The sequence below is a fragment of the Poecilia reticulata genome, chromosome 13, assembly GCF_904066995.2.
Source record: "Poecilia reticulata chromosome 13, P_reticulata-male-v2, whole genome shotgun sequence".
Lineage (NCBI taxonomy): Eukaryota > Metazoa > Chordata > Actinopteri > Cyprinodontiformes > Poeciliidae > Poecilia > Poecilia reticulata.
In genome coordinates, this window is record NC_088842.1 from 28,985,963 (window position 1) to 29,008,119 (window position 22,157).

Here is a 22,157-nt window from a genome sequence, read left to right on the forward strand (position 1 = left end):
ATGTGTAATGCTGCTTGGCAGCCAATGCTATTGGCTGGCGTTTGTAAAGCAGTCAATCCAGGAACATCGACAGTTTTGCTTTGTGTCGATTGGCTGAACTCCTAAGTGTGGAGATAAGAGAAGCCGCACATGCTAGCTCCTGCTGTAGCGCTGAAATAGTTCCAGTTCTGCGTATTGAGTTATACTTCATGTTTTAACTGTCAAAATATTCAACTTTAAGCGTTGTTAGTGTGGGTTTCAGTCATTAGAGATCCTTCAAAATAGTTTGTGATTAGTGAAACTTTTACTGTATTTATGAAATTGAAAAATTAGTCCAGTGTTGTTCCTTGTGAACGTGACATTGTGTATCGTCTCATCTCATTACTGTGGCTTTCTTTTGATTTACTGGTAAATACAAGACATAATACATTCAGAAAGGCAAATAAGTGGTTCCCGAAAGCGGGCGTAATGAACTCCACTTTGTCAGCTCGATTTGGTTCTCAGGACCCGAACAGTGGGGGTATTGAGTGGAGGTGTTTCATTTGAGGATGAATCATTATCTTGCTGAACTAAGATGAAAAGCTCTCTTGCAGGGAAACTAATGCAATCCCCCTGACATTTCAAACACCTGAACACTGGCTCCAGGGGCAAAATGTGTGTGGACTTGTGCTCTGAACCTCGTGTTGCCTCAGAAACAGCAGATGCTGTGACATTGGGTGGGAATCGCTGCCAACCTGAAAGTTGTAATTTTATAGTTCCCATGTGGGAAGGAGGGAAAAAAAGAGAAAACGCTGTACTACTGTTCAATCTCTTACGTTTTTGTCGCTCTGTGAAATTAAGCCATTGCCATCAACTCAATGAAATTCACAGCCGCTTTTCATGGAGCCTTCCCAGATTGGGAGGTTGCCTAACGTAATAAATATTCCAGATAATCATTAATGTTTACAGCGAAGCAGATGTTACATTGTCCGCAGCGAACGGGCGTGTTGTACAAAAGAGCATTTCGAATTTGAACCAGATAGTGGGAAATTAGGAGCAGGTCTACTAACCATCTGTTCCAGCGAGGTTTCGCTTGCCGCTGCATTTGAATGTTTGCTCAGAGAGACAGAGGGTAAAGAGAGCTGCTTTGGCAGGTACACTGTTATTTACCCAAAGAGGCCTGGCCCAAGCGCCGTGTAATAGTGACTGAGTGTAGATTAAAACAAATTCTCTGCCACATTACGTTCCGCACAAAAAAAAACAAAAACTGAACAGCCACTGTCATTAAAAGCAGGATATAGGAGCTCCTGCTTACATCAAATTCAATTAAATAACCTTCAGCTACACTAAAGAGTAATTTATTGGACAAAGTGTTATGAAAATCTTTTTTTTTTTCTTTTTTTATTGCCATATATAATGTAAACACAATGCCACAGGATGAGCTCTAAATTACTGCAACAAACAAGAACAAAAGGACATTCAAATGGTTCCATCAGGGGTATAAACAAGCGACTAATGAGAGGTTTTGTGTATGAAACAGTGAATTTGGACCCCCTCCTCACCCCGTACCCATAAGCATCTCATGTGTGGTCATGAATGGGGGGAACAGAGGCCTGTGCCATCGCTGTGGGAACTGTGACTACATTAAACAGTCATTATCCCCACAGACTCAGGCCACGTTTTATCTTTCAACACCCAACTTAAGTAACAATGAAGTAACCAAAGCTTGACAGATGATGATGAGGGGATTATGCCTTAAAGTTGCACTTTGGCAAGATGTTTTTTTTTTTTTGCAGCGTTGAAGATTAGGACGCAGAAACTCTTCCTGGTATCGGGAAGTGGGAGCTTAGTGCTCCATCCACTGAAAAGTGAAACACGTTTTCGTCTCCTCCCCCTGAAATTGTCGGGGGGAAAAAGACATTAAGGTCTAAACAAAATGTGGTTTATTGCCATAACTTTACGCATTCTCGAGGTTTTGAAGTTTCCTGGAGATGCCTCTTGATGCCTCACTGCCTTTTAGAGTGCCAACATGTGCGGCGGGGCTGTAAAAAGAAGACACTGATGATAGCTCCTTGTTTAATCTTCCCCTTCCTCCAGTTGGAAGTCATTCACAGGGAAATCTTTCTGAGACTAATTTGACCTTGGATTATGGTTGAATCAATGGGTGAACGGGCTTCACCCACTTCAAAACAGAAACAACGAGTAAGTTAGCACTTTTGAATTAATATGGAAATATTAGGGAGAAGCTCAGAGCGCTAAACGTTTCAAAGTTAGCAAAAAAGCTAAAGCGCTAAATGAAAGAAGAGCCTCACTGTTGTGAATGTATCCAATCACAGATGCACACAATTTATACCCATAAAGAATAGAAAATATATGTAAGATGATGACCCTTGAATAAACCACAACAACTCTCCATAACCTCTCGCTGGTGGATGTTTATTTGAGTCACAAAACTACTTTGCAAACCAAGAATTTGATGGTATTTTTTATTCTACTCACAGTGAATCACACTGAAATGAAATTATGTGACTCAAACAAATGAAATATGCCGTCAGGAAATGGTTCTGAGTTACTTTAGTTTGGACTGATGCAGTAATTAGTAGGGAGAAAATGGCAACCAGCTGATAGGAAATTTTTTTCCAAACTGGCAAATGTGGAAATAAAAAACATTTTTAAATGTATCTTTGCATGACTGTCAATAAATGTGCAGCAGAAATTCAAAAACAGTCCTGTTGATCATTTTAGATACTCCAATACACCTTAGTATTGTGTTGTAATCCACCCTTACTGGGTTACATATGAGTTGTTCTATCAGATCCCAAATTTGTGGGAAGGAGGCTTCCTCAGATTTCGGTTTTCAACTTTGAGTTTTACGCTGCTGTGATTGGAAACAGCACAGACTGAAATAAACGAGTTCCATGTTTTTGTTTTCACAACAGTAGAAACAAAATGCAGATATGAAATGTTAATGTGATTGCACTTTCATTTTGATTTGTTACAGAGAGAAATCAATGTTGTTTTATTATTCATCTTTCTTTTCCCAGCAGTGTCATAAAATATCTGAAAGTGGCTAATTTCAGTACAATCAAGCTTTTGCGGTTTTAGTGATCGGGACCCGTTCCAGTGGAAGCCGCGTTGCTGCTCTGTATTTTCCTGGACGCTGTCCACATGCCGTAAGAAAGCTGAAAGCTGTTAGGTCCCAAAGTGCCATATGCAAACAACACAAAGCACATGCTTTCCTCTCTGCCTGACAAGCCAGGCTTTATTACAGTTCAGCCGTTTTGTGCGCAGCTCTGTGCCGAGGCCTTTGGAGTCTGTTGCTATCAGTGCAGGGCCAGACGGCACAGCAGCTGTTTTAATAGTGCCCCCTAATGTCCCCTCTGATCCAAATCAGCTCACCTGGTGTGAATCGAGTCTTTTTTTTTTTTTTTTTTTCAATTTCCGCCATACTTTTACCTCCGTTTGTTTGTCTTGTTGCTTTTCTTTTCAGAAATAGCCTTCCTTTTCTCCCTACTTGCCTCACTCGCTCTCTGTCTGCCAACTCTTTAGCCAGACAGAGAGTTGCCTCAGGTGTATTAGAGCATGACTGTCCCCCCAGTCACCCTCTTGTCAGTGCAAGAACAAAGCTCCAGCTCCACAAATGATAATGCCATCCAGGCTCAGACCCGCAGCGCACCTACAAATCTCCAGAAAGCTCCACCTTTCTCTTTGTTCCACTCTCCCTTTCTGCAGTTTTGCATCTCTGCTACTTTGCCTATCTCCCTCTTGGTGTGCTCCACCTCCCTTTCTGCACCACTGGTTCCTACAAGCCTCCTGAAATCTATCACATTAATACCTCTTGCATGGTTTGTATGTGCTCTTTTATGGGTTTGAAATGGCGTAGTGCAGTCTATAATTACAGTTCTACTAAGTTATTGGCCGAGGAGGACATGGTTCTCAAAGCAGGGTCTCAATGGGCGTCCCTAGACTTTGATTAAAGGGTTTTGGACCGTGTGGCTGGTTGCATTTGTTCTCCTTTGTTTTGTTTCCATTTGTATGATCTCATTTTTTTTTATTTGCGCCTTTGCACAGACCTTCTGTTTTGGCGTTTTCTGACCACACTTGTGGAATCAGAATCAATTGGAAATATTTTAATACTGGAAAAAAGCCTAAATTAATGCAAAATAGTACTCAAAAGATGATTTTATTTATTCATCTAAAAAAAAAAAAACACTTTGCACTATTTAAAAAAATTTAAAAAGTAATCGTCCCCCTGTGACTGATCGCACTGCACCCAGACTCGATTACCGTTCTACTTGTAAAACAAATCAAATGAATAAACAATATTAAAAACTATAGAATATGCTTTGAAAAAGAAACAAATGCATTCATATTTGTCAGTAAGTCCCCAAAAATTATTGATCCTCATAAAATATTCTCCGACGGGCAAAGTGAAACTTTTACGTTGGCGATAATATAATTGTTTTGAGACTATTTTTAAGTAAAAGCAAGTAAAGCATCTCAAAGATCAGTCAACTTGGATTTATAACAAACATTTAACACCGGAACTGAAAGACATTTTAAATATCCCAAATAAGTAAATCAAGTCTCTGTAAACAAAACTGTGCTTCAAAAAAGGGGCGAGTTGAGACCAGAGCACCAGACTGAAGCTTTTTGTCATCCAGTGTTTGGAAGAAAGAAAGACATGAGAAAAACAAACAATCATGCAAATGGAAATTATCGAGCTCGTTTTAATTCATCATGCGATTAATTGATCTATTGAGAAAGGCTTAATTGGCTGCACCCCAAACAAAGACTGTGGGTATTAGCTTCTGTAGCACTAAGACTGTTTCCACTGTGTGTGTTAAGGCTTGTTGAGGTATATTGGGTGTTTGAAATATTTTAACTGGCACCTCCAATTTTAATTATTCGCGGACAGTTGTGGTCTTATCTCTGTCTTATCTAAAATATGCAATAGTGTCAAAAACAATTTTTTACAGCAATGTAAGATGGCGGCACCAGACCCAAATGAAGGACCGGCAGAACGAGGAGGGAGGAGCTGCGGGTTTTGTGTGCCGTTATTGTTTTCTCAGCGAAGCGGCTTAGATAAGACCCGGCACCCATCTATGGGTTTTTACAGCTCCCCCGCTTCGCTCTGACTTAAGATTAAACTTTAACTAGTGTCGCCCAAAAGTAAATTGTGTTTGCTGTTTCGGAAAATATCACACTGTAGTTGCCGTAACTGGTAATCTAAGCCGTGATCAAATGGGAGTAAAGCATTGCCTCGGGCTGTACGAGGACACAGGTGGTTCTTAAGGTACACATGACAAGGTTGCCAGTCCTTTCTGTCAAACTGTATTAGTGAATCAATCTGTCATCAGAAGCCCTTTTCTGATGTGTTCAGACGGAAATGAAAGATGATGTGTGCTCAGCAACTTCAAAAGGTTGTCAGTTTGTTTTATATGATTTGAAGTCGGCTGCAAAGGCTGGGTTTGACTGAAAGCATATAACAATAGATTGAAATTGCCTCTCTCTCATAATGCGCTGCTCTCCAGCGCTCAAATCACCATGAGGGTTATACGCCCACTGTGAAAGATGGTATATAAAAAAAAAAAAACCAACAACTCTGTTTATCTTAATAGTTTTCCACCCAGAGTCTGCATCATTTCCTCACCTTCGAGGCTGCGTTGAGCCTCGGTGTCCTTCGGCTGACTACCTGCGGTTTTTACAAGTCGAAATCTTACCATAACAACTGCTGCGTCTGCTCGAGATAGTTTCCTTTGTATTCTTCTCAGATTGACAAAACCGGATATTGTTTTAGAGCATTGGATCTCTTTTATATACATTTAAAATCCCCCCACCCTGTGGAAACAGGAGGTAGCGATTATCCATCACTGCGGCGCCGTTGCTCCCTGTTAAAGAGCCACTCTGTTTGCGGCCTGTGTGTTCGGGCCTCGGCTCTTGTCACTCCCAGACATATTTTCTCTCGGTTCACGACTCGTGGCTTTATGAGGCCATGGTGATTAACAGAGAAAATCCCAGCCTCTCTTCCTGTGGGTCCTTGTCTATCCATAGGAGATAATTATAGCTGCGGAGGGTTGTAAATACAAGCTGGGCCGGGGGCTGTCGGATGAGGAAATGGGACATCACCAGAGCTCACCTGGAAAGGGACGTAAATCAGAGCCTGGGAAAACAAAGACGCGACGAAGGCAACAAGAGGCAAAGGCCGTCTAATGGCACATCTGCTCTGATTTCACTCCCTACAGAGTCCAGATTTAAAATGATCCACAATATAAACAGCAGAGGAATTCACTTGAACGGGGTTTAAAATGGTATAAAATTCTCTCAACAGCTTCTTTTGCCTTGTTAATGACTGAAATCCAAGATATTTGGTTTCCATTTTTAATAGCAAGGACAGAAGTCGTAGAGGAGATGCACCATGTGCAGACGGTCCGGGGTTCGATTCCCAGTCACGTCTTCCCCTTCTCTCTCTGCCCTTCTTCTTCCTGTCCAGCGTTTGTTGAATAAAGTCCTTTAGTGCCAACAAAAAGTCTGCTGTTGAGCCTTTTTCTTTCCCTAATCACACACAGTAAGCTTATTACTTTATAAGTATCTATCACTGTACTGTTTTAATACACATCTAGATTTTGCAGTGCATGCAGTTGAATTTTACTCTAAACTAGACTGCAGGAGATTTTTGAAAATTTCCAAGAAAACCTATGACACTTATATGCTTTGTAAATGTTATAGCAATAATCAAATAATGACATTTATCTTCATGTTATGCTATGCAGACGCTCCTTCTGCACTGATGAAAGGGCTGCTCATTTTGGCACGTTGAATTGTTGACAGTTAAGCTCGACCTATATTCTGATTAATTGAGCTAGTATTAGTTCAGTTATAACAAACATAAAAAACAATGCAAAAGCAGCTTTAAGAAGTTTGGTTTAGTATTTGTTGAATAAACACCCTGATACATGAAGTAAATCATCTTTCTTTAAAGAAAACCTGCCGTTTTCTAACAGTCAGGTTTGGAGATTTTCACTCTTATCATCCTGAAAACTCTTCCAGTTGGCACAATAAACTTAAGTTTTTATTCATTTTTATTTAATCTCCAGTTATTTTAGTATATGGGTAAATATGTCCTTGTATTTCTAAGATCAAGCGTTTGCCTTTCTTGAACGGAAAGCTTTCATATTTTTAAGGTTCACCAAGAGAAGTTGACCTCCTGAAACATTTACATAGAACAACAAAGGCTTCAGTTGTATTTATTGCATCGTAATAATTGTTGCAGGTGCCAATAGAAGAATAGCAATTATTCAATTAATATTCCCCTCCCGCCACTTAATATACTCAAATTAAGGATTTAATTTCCCAAAACGTTTCTGCTGTAATAAAAGCCCACGCCATTACATTTTTATTTCTACACATTTTTTTAAACGCAAGCGTCCCAACAAACGCAGAGAGGGAACCGCGTGCAATAAACTCCCAAGAACAGATGAGGTTAATCATCCATCCTCGCTAACTGATTGTTTTCCTTTCTGCTACCAACCTCCCTACGGGCAAACCCAGAAAGGAAGAGGTGTGTGATTGTGGAGTTTTTATTGTAGCTAATGCGTGCCTTCTCATTGTTTTGCCCGGACTCCACATTGTGTCTTTTAATAGGAGCTCCAGGCAATCATTGAGGTATTTGTGTGTAAAAAGTAATTAAAATTACAATGGGCTACCCGGCGCGTTGCTGGGCGGGATGGAGGGGAGCGCGGCGCTCGATGACTTGGCTCCAACTCTCTGCCCTTGTACTTGTTCATTAGCGATGCATTGGTTCTTGCTCGACCCGCCCATCTCATCAGAAGCAGGAGGCTCGCAGACAAAGACGAGGCTGTATGGATGTGCCCATTATGATAATAGCATGTCCCCAACTTTTTTCACACAGGTATAGGGAATAGATATATCTGGCACAGAGGAAGCGAGGTGGACTGTGGATGTAGTTTCCAGGAGGCTGAATTGACTCTTTGACTTTCAGTGCATGTACTTGCTATTGACTGAAGAGCTGGTGCTTGGCCTTCGACTCTTGTTAATTGTAATTAATTTTTTTCTCTCTCCTCTCTTTCTTCCCCTCTCTTTGTGCAGCCGTACATGGACAGAGCGTACAGATGGACTCCAGTAAGTCCGGCTTTGTGGGCACACAAGTGGAACTGCGCTGCATCTTCGTCAACAGCAATCCGCCGGTGAAGATCTCCCAGGTCACCTGGCAGAAGCTGTCCAACGGCACCAAGCAGAACGTCGCCACCGCCAACCCCACCCTGGGCGTGTCCATCCTGCCGCCCTTCAAGGAGCGGGTGGGCTTCAAGCAGGCGGCCGCTCTCCAGCGCCACCAGATGGAGGACACCACCATCGTGTTCTCCAACCTGCAGCTGTCCGACGAGGCGGCCTACATCTGCGAGTACACCACGTTTCCAGCGGGCAACAGGGAGAGCATGGTCAACCTCACCGTGTTCGGTAAGGAGCCATTAAGAGCCCCATCGCCAGTCGGCTTGATTTTGAATTGAATCCAACTGCAGCCGTTGTTTTTGTTTCAGTCGGTCCTTTTTCTTCAACCAAGGCCTCGTCTGATATTAACTTCTATAGAAATAGTTGCTGAATTAAAAAAGTGGTTCTGAATAAAGTGTTTTGTGTTCAAAGATAGGTTTCTTTATTTAAAAAAGACCTTTTTAAAAGGGTCGAAAGCATTTTTTTGCTTAATAAGGTCTATTTCTTTGCCCCTTAGCTAAACTTCAGAGGGGATGTGTTGTTTATATTCTCTTTGCTTGAGTTGGCTAATTGATGTAGATGTTTTCTATGACTGTTTGCTTTGGTTAAATTCACATTTTCTTAATTTGCTGAGAGTTCAGTGATCTCTTCCGACATTAATCTCTCAAATTTAGACAAGAAAATCATCACAAGAAAACCTTAACTCCTTGAATCTGATGGAATAAATTTGGAAAAAGGAAACGCATTCAAACCGCAGCCTGACTGCTACTACAAGCTTTGACAAGTTGTTGAACAAATGCAGATTTACCAGAACGTAATTGTGCAACTGTTATTCTGAATCAGACGTTTTAATCCAGGAAATGAAACGGGTTAAACATCTCAACATCAGTTAAGAAGGTACTTCTTCAAACGGTTTTCTTTACTTATCTGAGGTGATCTGACATCTGTAAACAAATGAGGTTTCTGTTTGACTTTAGACAGAAACTGAACAGCACATTTTTCTGAATTACATAATAGTGTCAAGTCCAGAGATTTCCTTTACAGAAATCTCTGTCTTACAGGAAACCTGATTATATTTCAGAGTATCATCAGATGCTCCTCATCTGTTTTGGCATCTCAGAAATTTTCCTACCCATTAAAATTTCTCACATTTTGTAAAATAACCACCAGTAACTATGTTTCCACCCAAATGTCAGGCAAATTTTTAGCAAACTTTTGAAATTTTGCAAAGAAAATATGAATGTGGCGCGTTTCTATCTACTGGTTCAGAGGGAGTCAACCAGACTAGAGACAGTTCTCCCCTTCGTTCTGGAGGTGTTAGAATTATTATTTGTTTAATCTTACTTATATGAAGCTTATAGTGTTATGCCACTTTTAGAAGTTTGTTCTGTCTGTTGTTTGTTCACTTCTTGTGTTGCAGAAGATAAGCGGCAGTACAGGAACACACTCCAACGACCTCGAGGAGAATGTGCTGTTCAGTTATCTTATATGGATAAGAGTTTGCTGTGTCAAGCTCCAACAGAGTATACTTCCCCCCCCCCTTTAGCTTCATGTAATTAGGGCATTCCTGATCTAATAAAAGAGCGAGGCGAGCAGAGAAACTTCAGAGTGTTGGTCGGAGATTGTAACTGAAGCATTCTCTGCGCACTCTCCTCGCGAGTACGAAACTCATCACTGACTCTTTGTCTCTGTTTTTTGCAGTGTGTAAGAAATGTCTAGTGTTTGAACCTGACATTTAATTGGTCCTTCGAGCCGGATACCGATACACCAGACGATTCCAGCGGGTGAGTAAAAAAACCAGGAAGCCTGTGCACAGCATTAAGACCCTTTCCGGGACTGGTTTTTTCCTCACGAGCTGGAGTCCGACGGTTGACGGTTTTCCTCAGAGACTGGAGACACAGTGAGTAGTTTCAGTTTAAAAACCAGTTAAAGTCCGCGGGAGGGCAGACTCCTCTAACTATAAGTTAAAATCTGTGTGGGACGGCGGCGTCCTCTGGTAAGAAATTAAAACCCTGAGAATCCTAGGCACTATCAGGTAAAATAAAAGCAGTTAAAGTCCGCGGGAGGGCAGACTCCCCTAACTCTATCGATCAATCAATCAATCAAATTTTATTTGTATGGTACATTTCGGCAGCAAGGCATTTCAAAGTGCTTTACATTATTAAAATAAAAACAGAAATAATCAGTGAGAAAGAGAGAAATAAAAATAATAATAATAATAATAAACATTACATCATTAAAACGTTGAAGAAAAAAAAAAAAAAAAAAAAAGGTTAGTTAAATTCTCTGAGTTAGTTAAAGTCTGTGTGGGACGGCGGCGTCCCCTGCTAAAGGACGACGGGAGTCCTCTACTAGGTAGTTAAATTCCGCGAAGGACAGGAGCGTCCTACTTAAAAGTGTGAAAGTGTGTGAGTGAATGAAAACTGATTATCACTAGATAAACAGTTTTATACCAAAACAACGGGAAACAAATGGTGAGATTTTGTGGATGTTTGTAGACAAGAAAACTCCGCTCTCTGAGTTGAAGTGAGTTTTACCACAATCTATTTATCACCATCCTGTTGAAATTTCCAGTGTTTAGAACACAGCAGGTGTTGAGACCACACTGGACTAAATTTAGTTCAAAATGGGTACCGGGGGAAGCAAATATAAACAGAAGGTCTTAGAAGACCTGTCCAGTAAAGACTGGAAAAGAGTTGAAAAAATAAATGAGGATGCAGCAAACCAGCTTTGTTACTGGGTAAAACAGTACGATTTTAATGGCAGGTTAAGTACCACAAGCATAAAAGAACTACAGCAAAAAATTAGAACAAAATGTAATGGAAAAGAAAAACAAATGGCAAAAGAGGGTTATGAACAAACAAAAGTCTGGCTCCAAATAGCTGAGAGAAGAGAAGAGGGAGAAAGAAAGGCTAAAGATAAGAGAGGACAGGAAACGGAGGAGCAGAAAAATAAGGCGGAGGGGAACCAGTCATTCTGTTCACAGCCGATGTTTTTTCAGTTTGTATTGGAATAGTTTGTTTTTGATATGCGGAGGGCTCCATCCTAATCAGACGTCCTTGAGCCTGTTCTTCTGTAGCGATGGTCACATTGTTGTTCTTGTTGATAAAATGAAAAATGTTTGCAGTGAGCAGCCTTATTCCGTGTTTGTTAAGATTGCGTCCTCCTCTTCCAAAGAGGTGAAAGCGCTGCCAGTAGATCCAGAGGTTATCGATGAAGGTCACTGAGCTGGCAGAGCAGGTTTTAATCAGCCATTTGTTTATCATGTCCAGCCTGGAATGTTTTTCGTCTCCCCATTGAGGTGATGGAATTGGACCACTGAGAAATAACTTCATTTTTAATTTTACCATAGTGTCCAGAAGAATATTAAAGTCCTTTTTCAGAATCTCGGATTTTTGCTTTTCCAGATCATTGGCTCCAACAGGCACAACTAAAGTCTCCATGTTTGGCTGATCAGTGGTTATAGAGAGCACTTTGCGGAGCTTTGTGCGGTGGATGCGTGGGTTTAGCCTCATTGCTGATGTTTGAAGGTGGATTTTCACTCGGGGGCTCGTGCTGAAGTGCAGAAAATCTGTTTTTCAGTGGGATTCCCACGGAGTCAGAATGTTTTGAGGCTCGGGCTGGTCGCTTTGTCCTTGGGAGTGGGCTCGGTGTAGTCGTTTTGGTTCCAGCTACTTGTTTGTTATTCTTTGGCGAAGCAGGTGTTGAGGTTGAAGGTGCGTTTCTGCTCAGAGCTGGCCACACTGATTCATCTAGGTGAGGGGTTCTCCCCGTTAGTCGTCTCATGGGATCTGCAGTGTGAGACTTTTGTTTTGGCTTGGCTCCCTGAGCGATCCAGGATGAGCTGTTTGGTGCGGGGTGTACGACCTCTCCGCTGATTTGAGGAAGAGTTGTTTCATATCCACGGGTAGCGTTGATCTCAAAGTTCACCTCCAGCCGTTGAATCTTTGTTTCAAAAAACTGAAGTCGTTGTAGAATACTGCTAATGTCCTTGGGGTCGAACGGGGGCATTTTGCCCTAGTTCAACTTGGAGGTGAAGAAAAGTGAGGTAAAAATAAAAGTGAGAAAATCTCCTGGTCTTTAGGTTTGAAGTAATCCAGTTATGATGTCGATGCAAAAACAAGCAAGCAAACTAGAACAAAAAACCTGGATAAAAAGTGGAGCAACTGTAAAAAATGACTTATACATCTGACCAGAAGGAAAACCAATCCTACCAAAAAATCTATACAAATGGGCAGCAATATTGAGCCATGGGAAGACACATGTCTCAACAGGAGGGATGGTAGGATTAGTAAATCAGCATTATACAACCTATGGTTTTAATCTATATTCAAAAAATTTTTGTAGAGCTTGCCTCATATGCGCTAAGCACAACGCTCAAGGTAATCTACGTCCAAAGCGAGGGAGGTTTCCAACACCTAACTATCCTTTCCAGAGTATACACATGGACTTTATAGAACTAAATCAAAGTGAAGGGAAAAAGTACTGTCTAGTGATCATAGATTCATTTTCAAAATGGATAGAACTGTTCCCAACTAAAACACCAGACGCCCTAACAGTGGCAAAAGCCCTATGTAAAGACATAATACCCAAGTATGGAATACCAGAAAAAATCTATAGTGATAATGGTACACACTTTGTGAACCAAGTGGTAAAAAACATAGGAACTGCCTTCCACATAAACTTAAAAAACCACTGCAGCTACCACCCACAAAGTGCAGGACTGGTAGAAAGAATGAATGGTACTATAAAAATAGATTAAAGAAGTGTATGGAAGAAACAGGAAGGCCCTGGACACGGTGTTTGGACCTAGTTAAAATGTATATAAATATCACTAGTACATCAGGGCTAACACCTTATGAAACACTATTTGGGAGACCATACAGACTTCCATTATTTAAAAAAATGGGAAACAGAGGATGAACCTAACTTAGCAGACTATATGAGAAAAATGTTGGAAAGACACAAGAAAGAAACTAAGACTGATGAATCTGATCCTTCTGTGTCTTCACAGGACGTCCCGTTAGTAAACCTGGATAATAACTCTCTTAGTAATAGCCTTCACTGCTACAGTATCGCTAAGTGTTTTGGTCATCAGCCTTTTCTACCTTTTATGAACAAAGTTTTGCCTACCTTCAGTTAGACCCCCAGAGGAAGCCCGTGGTACAAAGGGAACTGTATTTCTAGTATACAGTTGTCTCAAACCGGTGAAGATAGTCCACAACTCTGCCGAGGGGTTCTTAGGAAGGGAATCAAAACATAAAACATGATGACTGAAAGAAAAAGGGTGATCCTTGGTGTAGGAGCTACGGTCATAATTATTGCAGCACTTCTGTTGTTCTGGTATGAAATAAAATTAAAAGAGGAACACATTACGCCGAGGAAAAAGAGGTACGATTCCATCGCGGCCGATGCGGAGTTTGATGAGTACGTAAAAACTACAGAAGGTTCTAAGGTTAGGAACATAGAAAATCCATGCAACGGGTCAGGTGAAGTGGTTGTAGATGAAATATACCTGTGTGTTAATGCATCTAGATTGGCAACTGTGGTTTCCCTAGACCTAAATAAGATCGAGATAGGGGGCTACCCAGGCTCTGCCTGGGCAGGTTATGATTGGTATATGGCATCACGGGACTATAGTGTAAGCTGGAACGACGTTTTTGCCTATACGGGGGATAGCTGGAGGCCAAATCCAACGAACAGATACCAAGCACAGTACTGGGCTAAAGTTATGCATCTGGGGAAAATCAATAAAGAGCTGAAAATAATCATAAACACCACAAACAATCCGATTCCTTTCAAAAATGATGTTCCTTGTTTCTACTTCTCCCTATGGATCGAGAAAAGTGGAAACGACCCCTATAAAATGTTTTCCCTGTGCCAGAACTTCACAGAGTCAAGTAACACCGCCCCAGGCATAGTAGTGGCGGGCCCACACTCAACCAAACTCGCAAGTTCTGAAATGACTATATTCAATGCAGATGATGATGATGATGTAGATGAGCAAATTAGAATAACCACAGGAGTTACCAGCCGAAGCAACAACTGCAGGAAATTGTTCGACTATAGTAAATGTTACTCGGTACTTCAAACCATTATCCCGTAGTGACATCTGGTGGTGGTGTGGAGATAACAGGTTGTTTGATAAACTGCCATTAAATACTACTGGTTTGTGCACTGTAGTGACTCTGATGTTACCTGTTTCAATATACCCTATGACAAGTGCCACAACTACTTGCCTCACTAGGTAATGTGCTTCCATCAGTGTGGCAGCAGCGTCAGAAACGCTCACTGAAAGATGACGATGATCCTACCTATATAGACAGTATTGGGGTCCCACGTGGTATACCTGATGAAAATAAGCTGGTAAAAAATAAATAAAATGTTGATAGAATAAAACTACATCCACTACAATGTCCAGATGTTAGGTAACAAAACAGAGCAAGTTTTCTCAGCCGTCCACGAGCAACTGTCAGCTACCTCCCTGATGGCTTTCCAAAACCGCATTGCTGTTGACATGTTTGTTGGCTGAGAGGGGTGGGGTCTGCGCCCTTTTTGGGGAGCAGTGCTCCGCCCTTGTCCCCAACAACGCCGCTGCAGATGGCAGCCTCACAAAGGCCTTGGATGGGTTGAGGGCTCTAAACAGCAAAATGAAAGACCACTCTGGAGCTGATACAGAAATGTGGGACGTTTTGGGTAATGTATTTGGCCAATATTAACAACTAATAGTCTCTGTCTTAATTTCCATAGCTGTGTTTGCAGCAATACTGGCCTTGTGTGGATGTCGTTGTATTCCCTGTATCAGAGCTTTAATTCAAAAGCTCATCACCACTGCCATCACTCCGATGCAGGAACAAGTGTATTCTCTCCTTCCTCCTGACGACAATAAAAATGTAACAGATGCTGGGTCCAGTGATGAAGAAGATGAAATGTCTCTCAACTTTCCAGACTTGTATCCTGACTCAAATGTTCCTATGTTGAACTTGTAAATACAATGTTATTGATGTAAGGTGTGAAATGTGTCCTTTTCCCTCTGAGTGTACCTGTTTTGAACCACTTAATGAATTACCAATAGAAAATCGAAAGAAGTTATTGAGTAAGGACTAGCTCTGGCTAAAAATGGCATAAACAGGAGGGAAATGTTAGAATTATTATTTGTTTAATCTTACTTATATGAAGCTTATAGTGTTATGCCACTTTTAGAAGTTTGTTCTGTCTGTTGTTTGTTCACTTCTTGTGTTGCAGAAGATAAGCGGCAGTACAGGAACACACTCCAACGACCTCGAGGAGAATGTGCTGTTCAGTTATCTTATATGGATAAGAGTTTGCTGTGTCAAGCTCCAACAGAGTATACTTCCCCCCCCCCTTTAGCTTCATGTAATTAGGGCATTCCTGATCTAATAAAAGAGCGAGGCGAGCAGAGAAACTTCAGAGTGTTGGTCGGAGATTGTAACTGAAGCATTCTCTGCGCACTCTCCTCGCGAGTACGAAACTCATCACTGACTCTTTGTCTCTGTTTTTTGCAGTGTGTAAGAAATGTCTAGTGTTTGAACCTGACAGGAGGTTTGAACTTTGAAATTTCTCTGAGTTTTGTGCCTCTGGTAAGCCACAGACCCACCAGCACATGGGAACTTCACTGTGTCACAACTTATTTGGCAAACGCTTTTTGCACATTAACTTATTCTTGGAAAAGGCAAAAACCACCTCAAGGAGTTTTTTATTATTATTATTTTTGCTGTTTCCATCAACAGCTTCTAATGCGATACTTCATAAAGTGCATAAAAGAAACGATGGGATTTAATGAAATGTAATGAGAATTTATGTCGGATCCACACAATGTGGTACATAGCTGAGAAGAAAAAAACTTTATTTTAATATTTTTTAAAAAGGAGATATACAGGGATTGCCTTCAGAAGTCACCTAAATATTAACTAGAGGTCATAGTTGAATTACACAGTAAATAGGGATTTATTGTGAACCATTCAGATGGTTGTTTGTCTGATCTGAAATTGTCTACTTTGTGTTGGTTTGTCCCATAAAACCTCATTGAAAATTCTTGTTGCAACAAGACAAAATGTGGAAAAGTTGAAGCGAATCATGAATCATACTGTAACTTTGTCATGTACAGTGAAGGCCAGAGCATTTGAAACAAATTTCCAGCCCAGTGACCCAGTCGGTCTCCCAGGCCCTCATTCCTCTGCAGAACACACTGTACTTGTTGTGAAGATCACACTTCTAATGTGATGATAGGCACATTAACACTGAAACCAGATTATGAAACAGGAAACCGCAGCAGAGAATAGTCACTAACAATGAAAGGTGGGACAGGAATCAATAAGGCCACTTCAGAGAGTGTAATTTGGTTTGAACTGCCCCATCCAGCAGGGAAAAAGCAGCACTGGAGATGTAGCTTATCTTTAAAAAGAAGCAGTTTTGAAAAGGTTGTTGGCTAACTCAGATTAGAGAGTTAATTAGTAATGAAGTGCTGGTGTATTTTCTATCGAATCCCAGTAAAAAGGAGAAAAAACACTCGACTTGAGTAGTCCCTGTTGCCTGAGCGCTTCTTGCCAGCTCTTAGTTCACATTTTACGCCGCTCTGCCTCCCCAGGACTCTTCAGGCTGCGTCATAAACGTCAGGAACCTACATGCAGATAACCAACCATCAGTGTTCAAAGGGGCTTCTTCGTTGCTCGCTTTCAGTTATGCATTCGCTTAAACTCAAGACTGCCTTTTGATGTGCCGAAAGTAGATTGCTAATTGGCAACCCACAAAGGACTGAAATTGGATGACTGCGCATTTGGGTAGGCAAATCTAGCTTTGACAACTCCTTTGCCTTTGAGGAGAGAAAGAGGCTGGATTTAACACTATTTTCATCCCAGCCCTTTAGTTTCTTCTACTTCATGCTTGATTGTAGATGAAGTAGTCGCTCTTCTTCCTCACTGAGATTGTTTAATAAAGATCCACTGATCAGAGTCCAGTTTACAGCTATATGAAGCCTAGATGTGCTAACGCTAACCCTATTGTTATTCCTCGTTAAGTACTATGATTACCCAAATTAAAACTAATTTTCCCGTAGCCTCCCTGCCATGAAAGTTTATTAACTGCTAGCGGACGCCTGGTATTTGCGAGGGTCAGAGTCTGCAGCTGCCTGTGAATAGCTAAAATCAGCAAATAATTGATGCCTCCTCTTAAAATGCTTATAACTATACTTATTTTAATAGTTCAAACAACAAATGCCAGCCAACAACGTGTCAAGTAGAATTGCGTGTAGCTGTTTCAGCTTCCCAAGCTGCATTTATTTAGAATATATTGATATTTCCACAAAGAAGCAGAGTTTTTGCAAATAATTACGGACTACAGAAAAACATGTAAATTGTGAATACTGAACCGCTAATGCATGAGAGTCCACTGTACAGATGTCACACTGTAGGCTACAGATTAGTTTTTGTCAATGAAGACAAAATAGGTTGACATGGTGTCTTTACCTTAAAATGCTAATGATTTTACCTGGCTAATTAACATGCTAACCCTGCTAATTATGAGAGGTTAGCACAACTACTGCTAAGAGAATATACACTTTTACTTTTTCAGAGAAGTAGTTTTCTTTGACGTTTATTTCATTACAGCTGCTTTCAGTCCAAAGTCTTTTATCGTTGATATTTTTTAAATGAAAATAAATTGGTGAGGTCAAAGGTTAACAGCTCGTCAAATAGAAAGTAAGTTGATTTTGTGAATTAAAAACAGCTCAAACTTATAATATTTGCATTCTTTGGATACAAGTGGTATTAAACATGTATGCTTTCACAAAAAAAAAAAAAAGTTTTGTAGTCTTTTTCTCAATTGTTACGATGCTAAATCTACCAGTCCACCAAGATCAGTTAGTTCGTATCTTATCTTCCAACATGGCGGTCGTTTCATTTGTTTCCCTCTCATTCAGCTCGACCGATGACTCGGATGACCCTAACGAGCCCGACGATCGTGGCCAAGGGTAAGAAGCGCAACATGACCGTCGCCACCTGCACTTCGGCCAACGGGAAGCCTCCAAGCACCATCAAGTGGAGCACATTGTTGAAGGGCGAAGCCACCTTGCAGGAGACCCGCAACCCGAACGGCACGGTGACGGTGCGGAGCAGCTACGTGGTGGTCCCGAGCCGCGAGACCCACAAACAGAAGCTCACCTGCATCGTGACGTACCGGGGCGAGAGGATCACAGACAGCGTGGTGCTCAACGTGCAGTGTAAGGAACCTGCTTTTGTTGAAGTTTTTTGCTTTTCTCCCAACCAAAAGTTCACGTCGTTGAGCGGCAAACAAGCTGACAAGCTTTTTATTTCAAGTCAAAAGTAGTAGATTAAACATTCATGCAGGAAAGAATCTAGACTGAAACACCAGGCTTGTTATCAGTCTGGAGCTGACAGTTTCCTGAACTTTTCTGCTATTATGATTGGAAGACTTCATTCTTTTAGCAAACTTGACACTATACTATTTCAGTTGTTTACATGCACCGTATAAAAAGACGCTTAACTTTTTAGCCAATTAACGTCTGACATCAATTCAGGCTGAGCGTTTCCTGTTTCTGGTCAGCTACCAGCAGCATGCCAGGGATTACTTTGCCTTTAGGCACAGTTGATCTTGTGGTTTTGTGTGCTTCTGATTAATTCACCTAAGATTACCATTGCAGTTAATTGGGAACACACCTGTGGGTGTATTTAGAGGCAATGCTGCTTTCCTGTGTGACATCATGGAAAGAGTCAAGAGGAAACTACAGAAATGTCACAAAAACAATTGTGCATCGTCACCAATCTGGTTTCTCTGTCATTAATCTCACATTAAGCAAATGAATATTGCCTGAATGATCATAACTGACTTAAAACAGGATAAGTTTAGTGCGATTAAATGCCAGACAGTAAAAAAAAAAGAAAAGGTTATGTGTCTTTTAACACGGCGTATCATTTGGTTGGAACTTGTTTACTTCTGAAGTTTTATTGCGATTCTGCAGGGTTGAAGCAGTGACACAAAGTTTTATTATCACATTCTGGAGGCGTTGAGCTGACATCACTGTGCCTTCCTTGCAGATGAACCCGAGGTGAAGATTGAAGGGTTTGATGGAAACTGGTACCTGAACCGTCAGAATGTTCAGCTGACCTGCAGGGCCGACGCCAACCCGCCTGTGACGATCTACCAGTGGAAACTGTGAGTCTGACTTAAACCCGTCACCGAACCCCTTAAAGGCTCCGAAAACAAGATGTAGCGTGACTGCGCGCTGTTTCTCTCTCCTTAGATTTGTGGGGGGGAAACAAAATCTTGTTGTTGAGGTGTTGCTGAGGCACAGGAGGGTCATTTCACAGAGCGGGAATGCTGAGCGAAAACGCACTTTCCCGACATTTTTATACACGAGAAACCAATCATCCGAGATAGAAGCAGCAGCCTCGCGTTTTGTTGTAAAATGTGTAATGAAGATAAAACCCCAGGCAGAGTACAATGGGCCTATTACAGCGGCAACACACCCCCCTATCTACCTGCCGGTCACAGATACTGAGAGATAAATGCAAACGCTGCACACGTTATGCTTTGTGTTTGCTTCTTTTGCTTTTAAGTCTTTGGGCCAGCATGCAGGTGAGAGAGCGTTGTTGTTGGCACTGTTGTGTTCTCAGCAGGACGCAGCGGCTCGTCCTCGACTACTGAAGCCGAGAAGTCGTAGATTAAACCATCATACCAGCTGAGATCAGTATTTCTGATTCGGTGATGATCAGAGCGAAGGCAAAAGGAAGAAAAGATACAGATGAGGGTGAAATTCAGAATAACCTCTCAGAATGAGATTCCAGAACTGATAAGTAGGAAATATAATCCGAAAGGTATGCAAACAATGCAGGTAAATTTAGATATTCTCACCATGGGCATGACTGGGTGAGAATAGATGTTGATTTTGGACCATCAACACTTTTTAATCTGAAATAATAAATAATAACAACAATAACACATCAGTTATTTTTAAATAAATGTTGAGTGCACACGTTTCAACTTATTTGGAAAATATGTCATTTAGCAAAAAATGAACAAGATTATTACGCAAACTTGTGGCTTGACATTTGACAACTCATCTGAGCAGAAGTTTAGGGTGCGTTCAACCAGCTCTGCTTAGTCCACCTTTGAGGTGCGAATGCACAATCAAACTCTGAACTTCGGTCCGCCTAAAAACCAGGTCTCCATTCGGTTTGAGTAAACTCTGGTGAGGTTTAAATTTCATATGTGAAGGTCAATTATAGATGCAAGATTGCTCCAAAAGCAGGAAGCAGACTACAGCGCAGGGCATTCTGGGTAAACACAAAAAAAATCAAACACGTGATTCTAGACAAGAAATGTCTACAATCAAGCTCTTAAATCTGACGCAGCTCCATTTTTGTTAACATTTCTTGAAGAAGGAAGTTGCTCTCCTGTCTTCTTCAGAGATTTTTGTGTCGTCCCCAGTGGCGCAACTACACATTATTTAGGTGGATGCGAACACATACATCTGCTCCCCCCCCCCCACCCCCAGAAGGAACGTCAGGTTGAAGGAGCGACGCTTACTCGCTCCCCCCACCCACCCGAGGCGATGATACGTGAAAGGTAAAACTCGCTACATTTACCTCATTATGTGCGCGAGGAGAAGGAGCGTTGGCGCGCCGCCCCGTCCAGACTGGGTTTTGGCGCCCCCTCTGGTGCTGCGCCCCTATGCGTTGCATACGCTGCATACCCACTTTTTGCGCCACTGGTCGCCCCCTTCAGTGGTTCTTGGTGCAGCGCCACCGCAAGCGAGGAGGGGAACAGGTTTTTCAAAAGGTTTGGTTTGTTTCACACAGTGTCGGGTCAAAGAGAACCAAACCGGCTGAAGATGTAACAAATGTTGCAAGTTTGATCTCCAATCGAATCGAAAACACCCTTAGACTTCTCGGTTTCTGGAACTAGCAATATTTTCAGGGCTAAATGTTGCCTGTCTTTTCCATTCTATAAAAGACTTTTGATTCAGGCGTGGTACCATTTTCTATTAGAACACCAAACAAGTGTTTTTCTGACCCAAATTGTCACTTTTAGAGGTAAGAAAGTCGGTTAAAAGGACCAGGAACATTTTAGCTAAATGCAAAAGCTTGTAAACCTGAAGAAGCAGAAACAAAACAGTATGAGCTGAGAGGGTGATCATACAAACAAAATATGTACTGTTGTTATAATTTATTATTCCCAAGACTTGAGTAAATAATTAATTAAATAGTTTTAAAAACCCTTTAATCTTTGGCTTGTGAAAGTGAACACAACTTGTTGCTGCAACAGGTTATTATAATCACAAACAAACAGCAGTTTAAATTCATGGATATGATTTAAAAGCTCTGCCTGTGCCAGGAAACCAAAGTGATTTAAATGAGCTCTATCCAATTCTGCCAAGAAAAGTGGCCAGATCTGCTGCCAGACTTCTTCCCAAAGCTTGTGGATGACTAGAAAAAAAGCATTCAGTTCCTGCAAACAGCTAAATTATAAATTTTGCAAATATCAGCCTGGGTTTTGAGCTTGTATGTCTAAATGTGTGTGTTTTTTAGGGTAAAGTTACAATAAATCCCATCTTGTCCATTGAAGTTGTTTCCATCCTAAAAAAAAGCTTTGCTGTGTTAATCATGCTAATTAATATGTAACAGCAAAAAAAAAAAAAAAAAAAAAACAACTTTGAGTTGGATTTTAAACTGGATGCATTTAGATCTTTATATTCCCACATTACGTTTCGAAACCAAGAGATCAATGTTACAATGTTGCCTTTAATTGCTTTATGAAGATGAAGCAATTGTAACTCCAATGATTTTGTGAATCATTAAGTTTGTTGTTTCCATCTTACAAAAAGAAAGGAAGCATTGTGCTTGTGTTAATCAAGCTAATCGATTCGTAACGTCAAAAATAAAACTAATTAGAGCTGGATTATAAAATGAATTTACTTAGATTTTTATATTCCC

At 41.1% G+C, this 22,157-nt stretch overlaps 1 protein-coding gene across 6 annotated transcripts in view; it reads left to right on the forward strand.

The window, feature by feature from the left end:
* nectin1b (nectin cell adhesion molecule 1b) overlaps positions 1-22,157 on the forward strand; it is a 229,170-nt gene that overhangs the window by 65,949 nt on the left and 141,064 nt on the right. For all 6 annotated transcript variants that reach the window (XM_081614636.1, XM_008426427.3, XM_081614638.1 and 3 more), the window contains exons 2-4: positions 8,068-8,436; positions 18,125-18,424; positions 19,260-19,377. In XM_081614636.1, the coding sequence (XP_081470762.1) occupies positions 8,068-8,436; positions 18,125-18,424; positions 19,260-19,377 (787 nt within the window). The remainder of the gene's footprint in view (positions 1-8,067; positions 8,437-18,124; positions 18,425-19,259; positions 19,378-22,157) is intronic.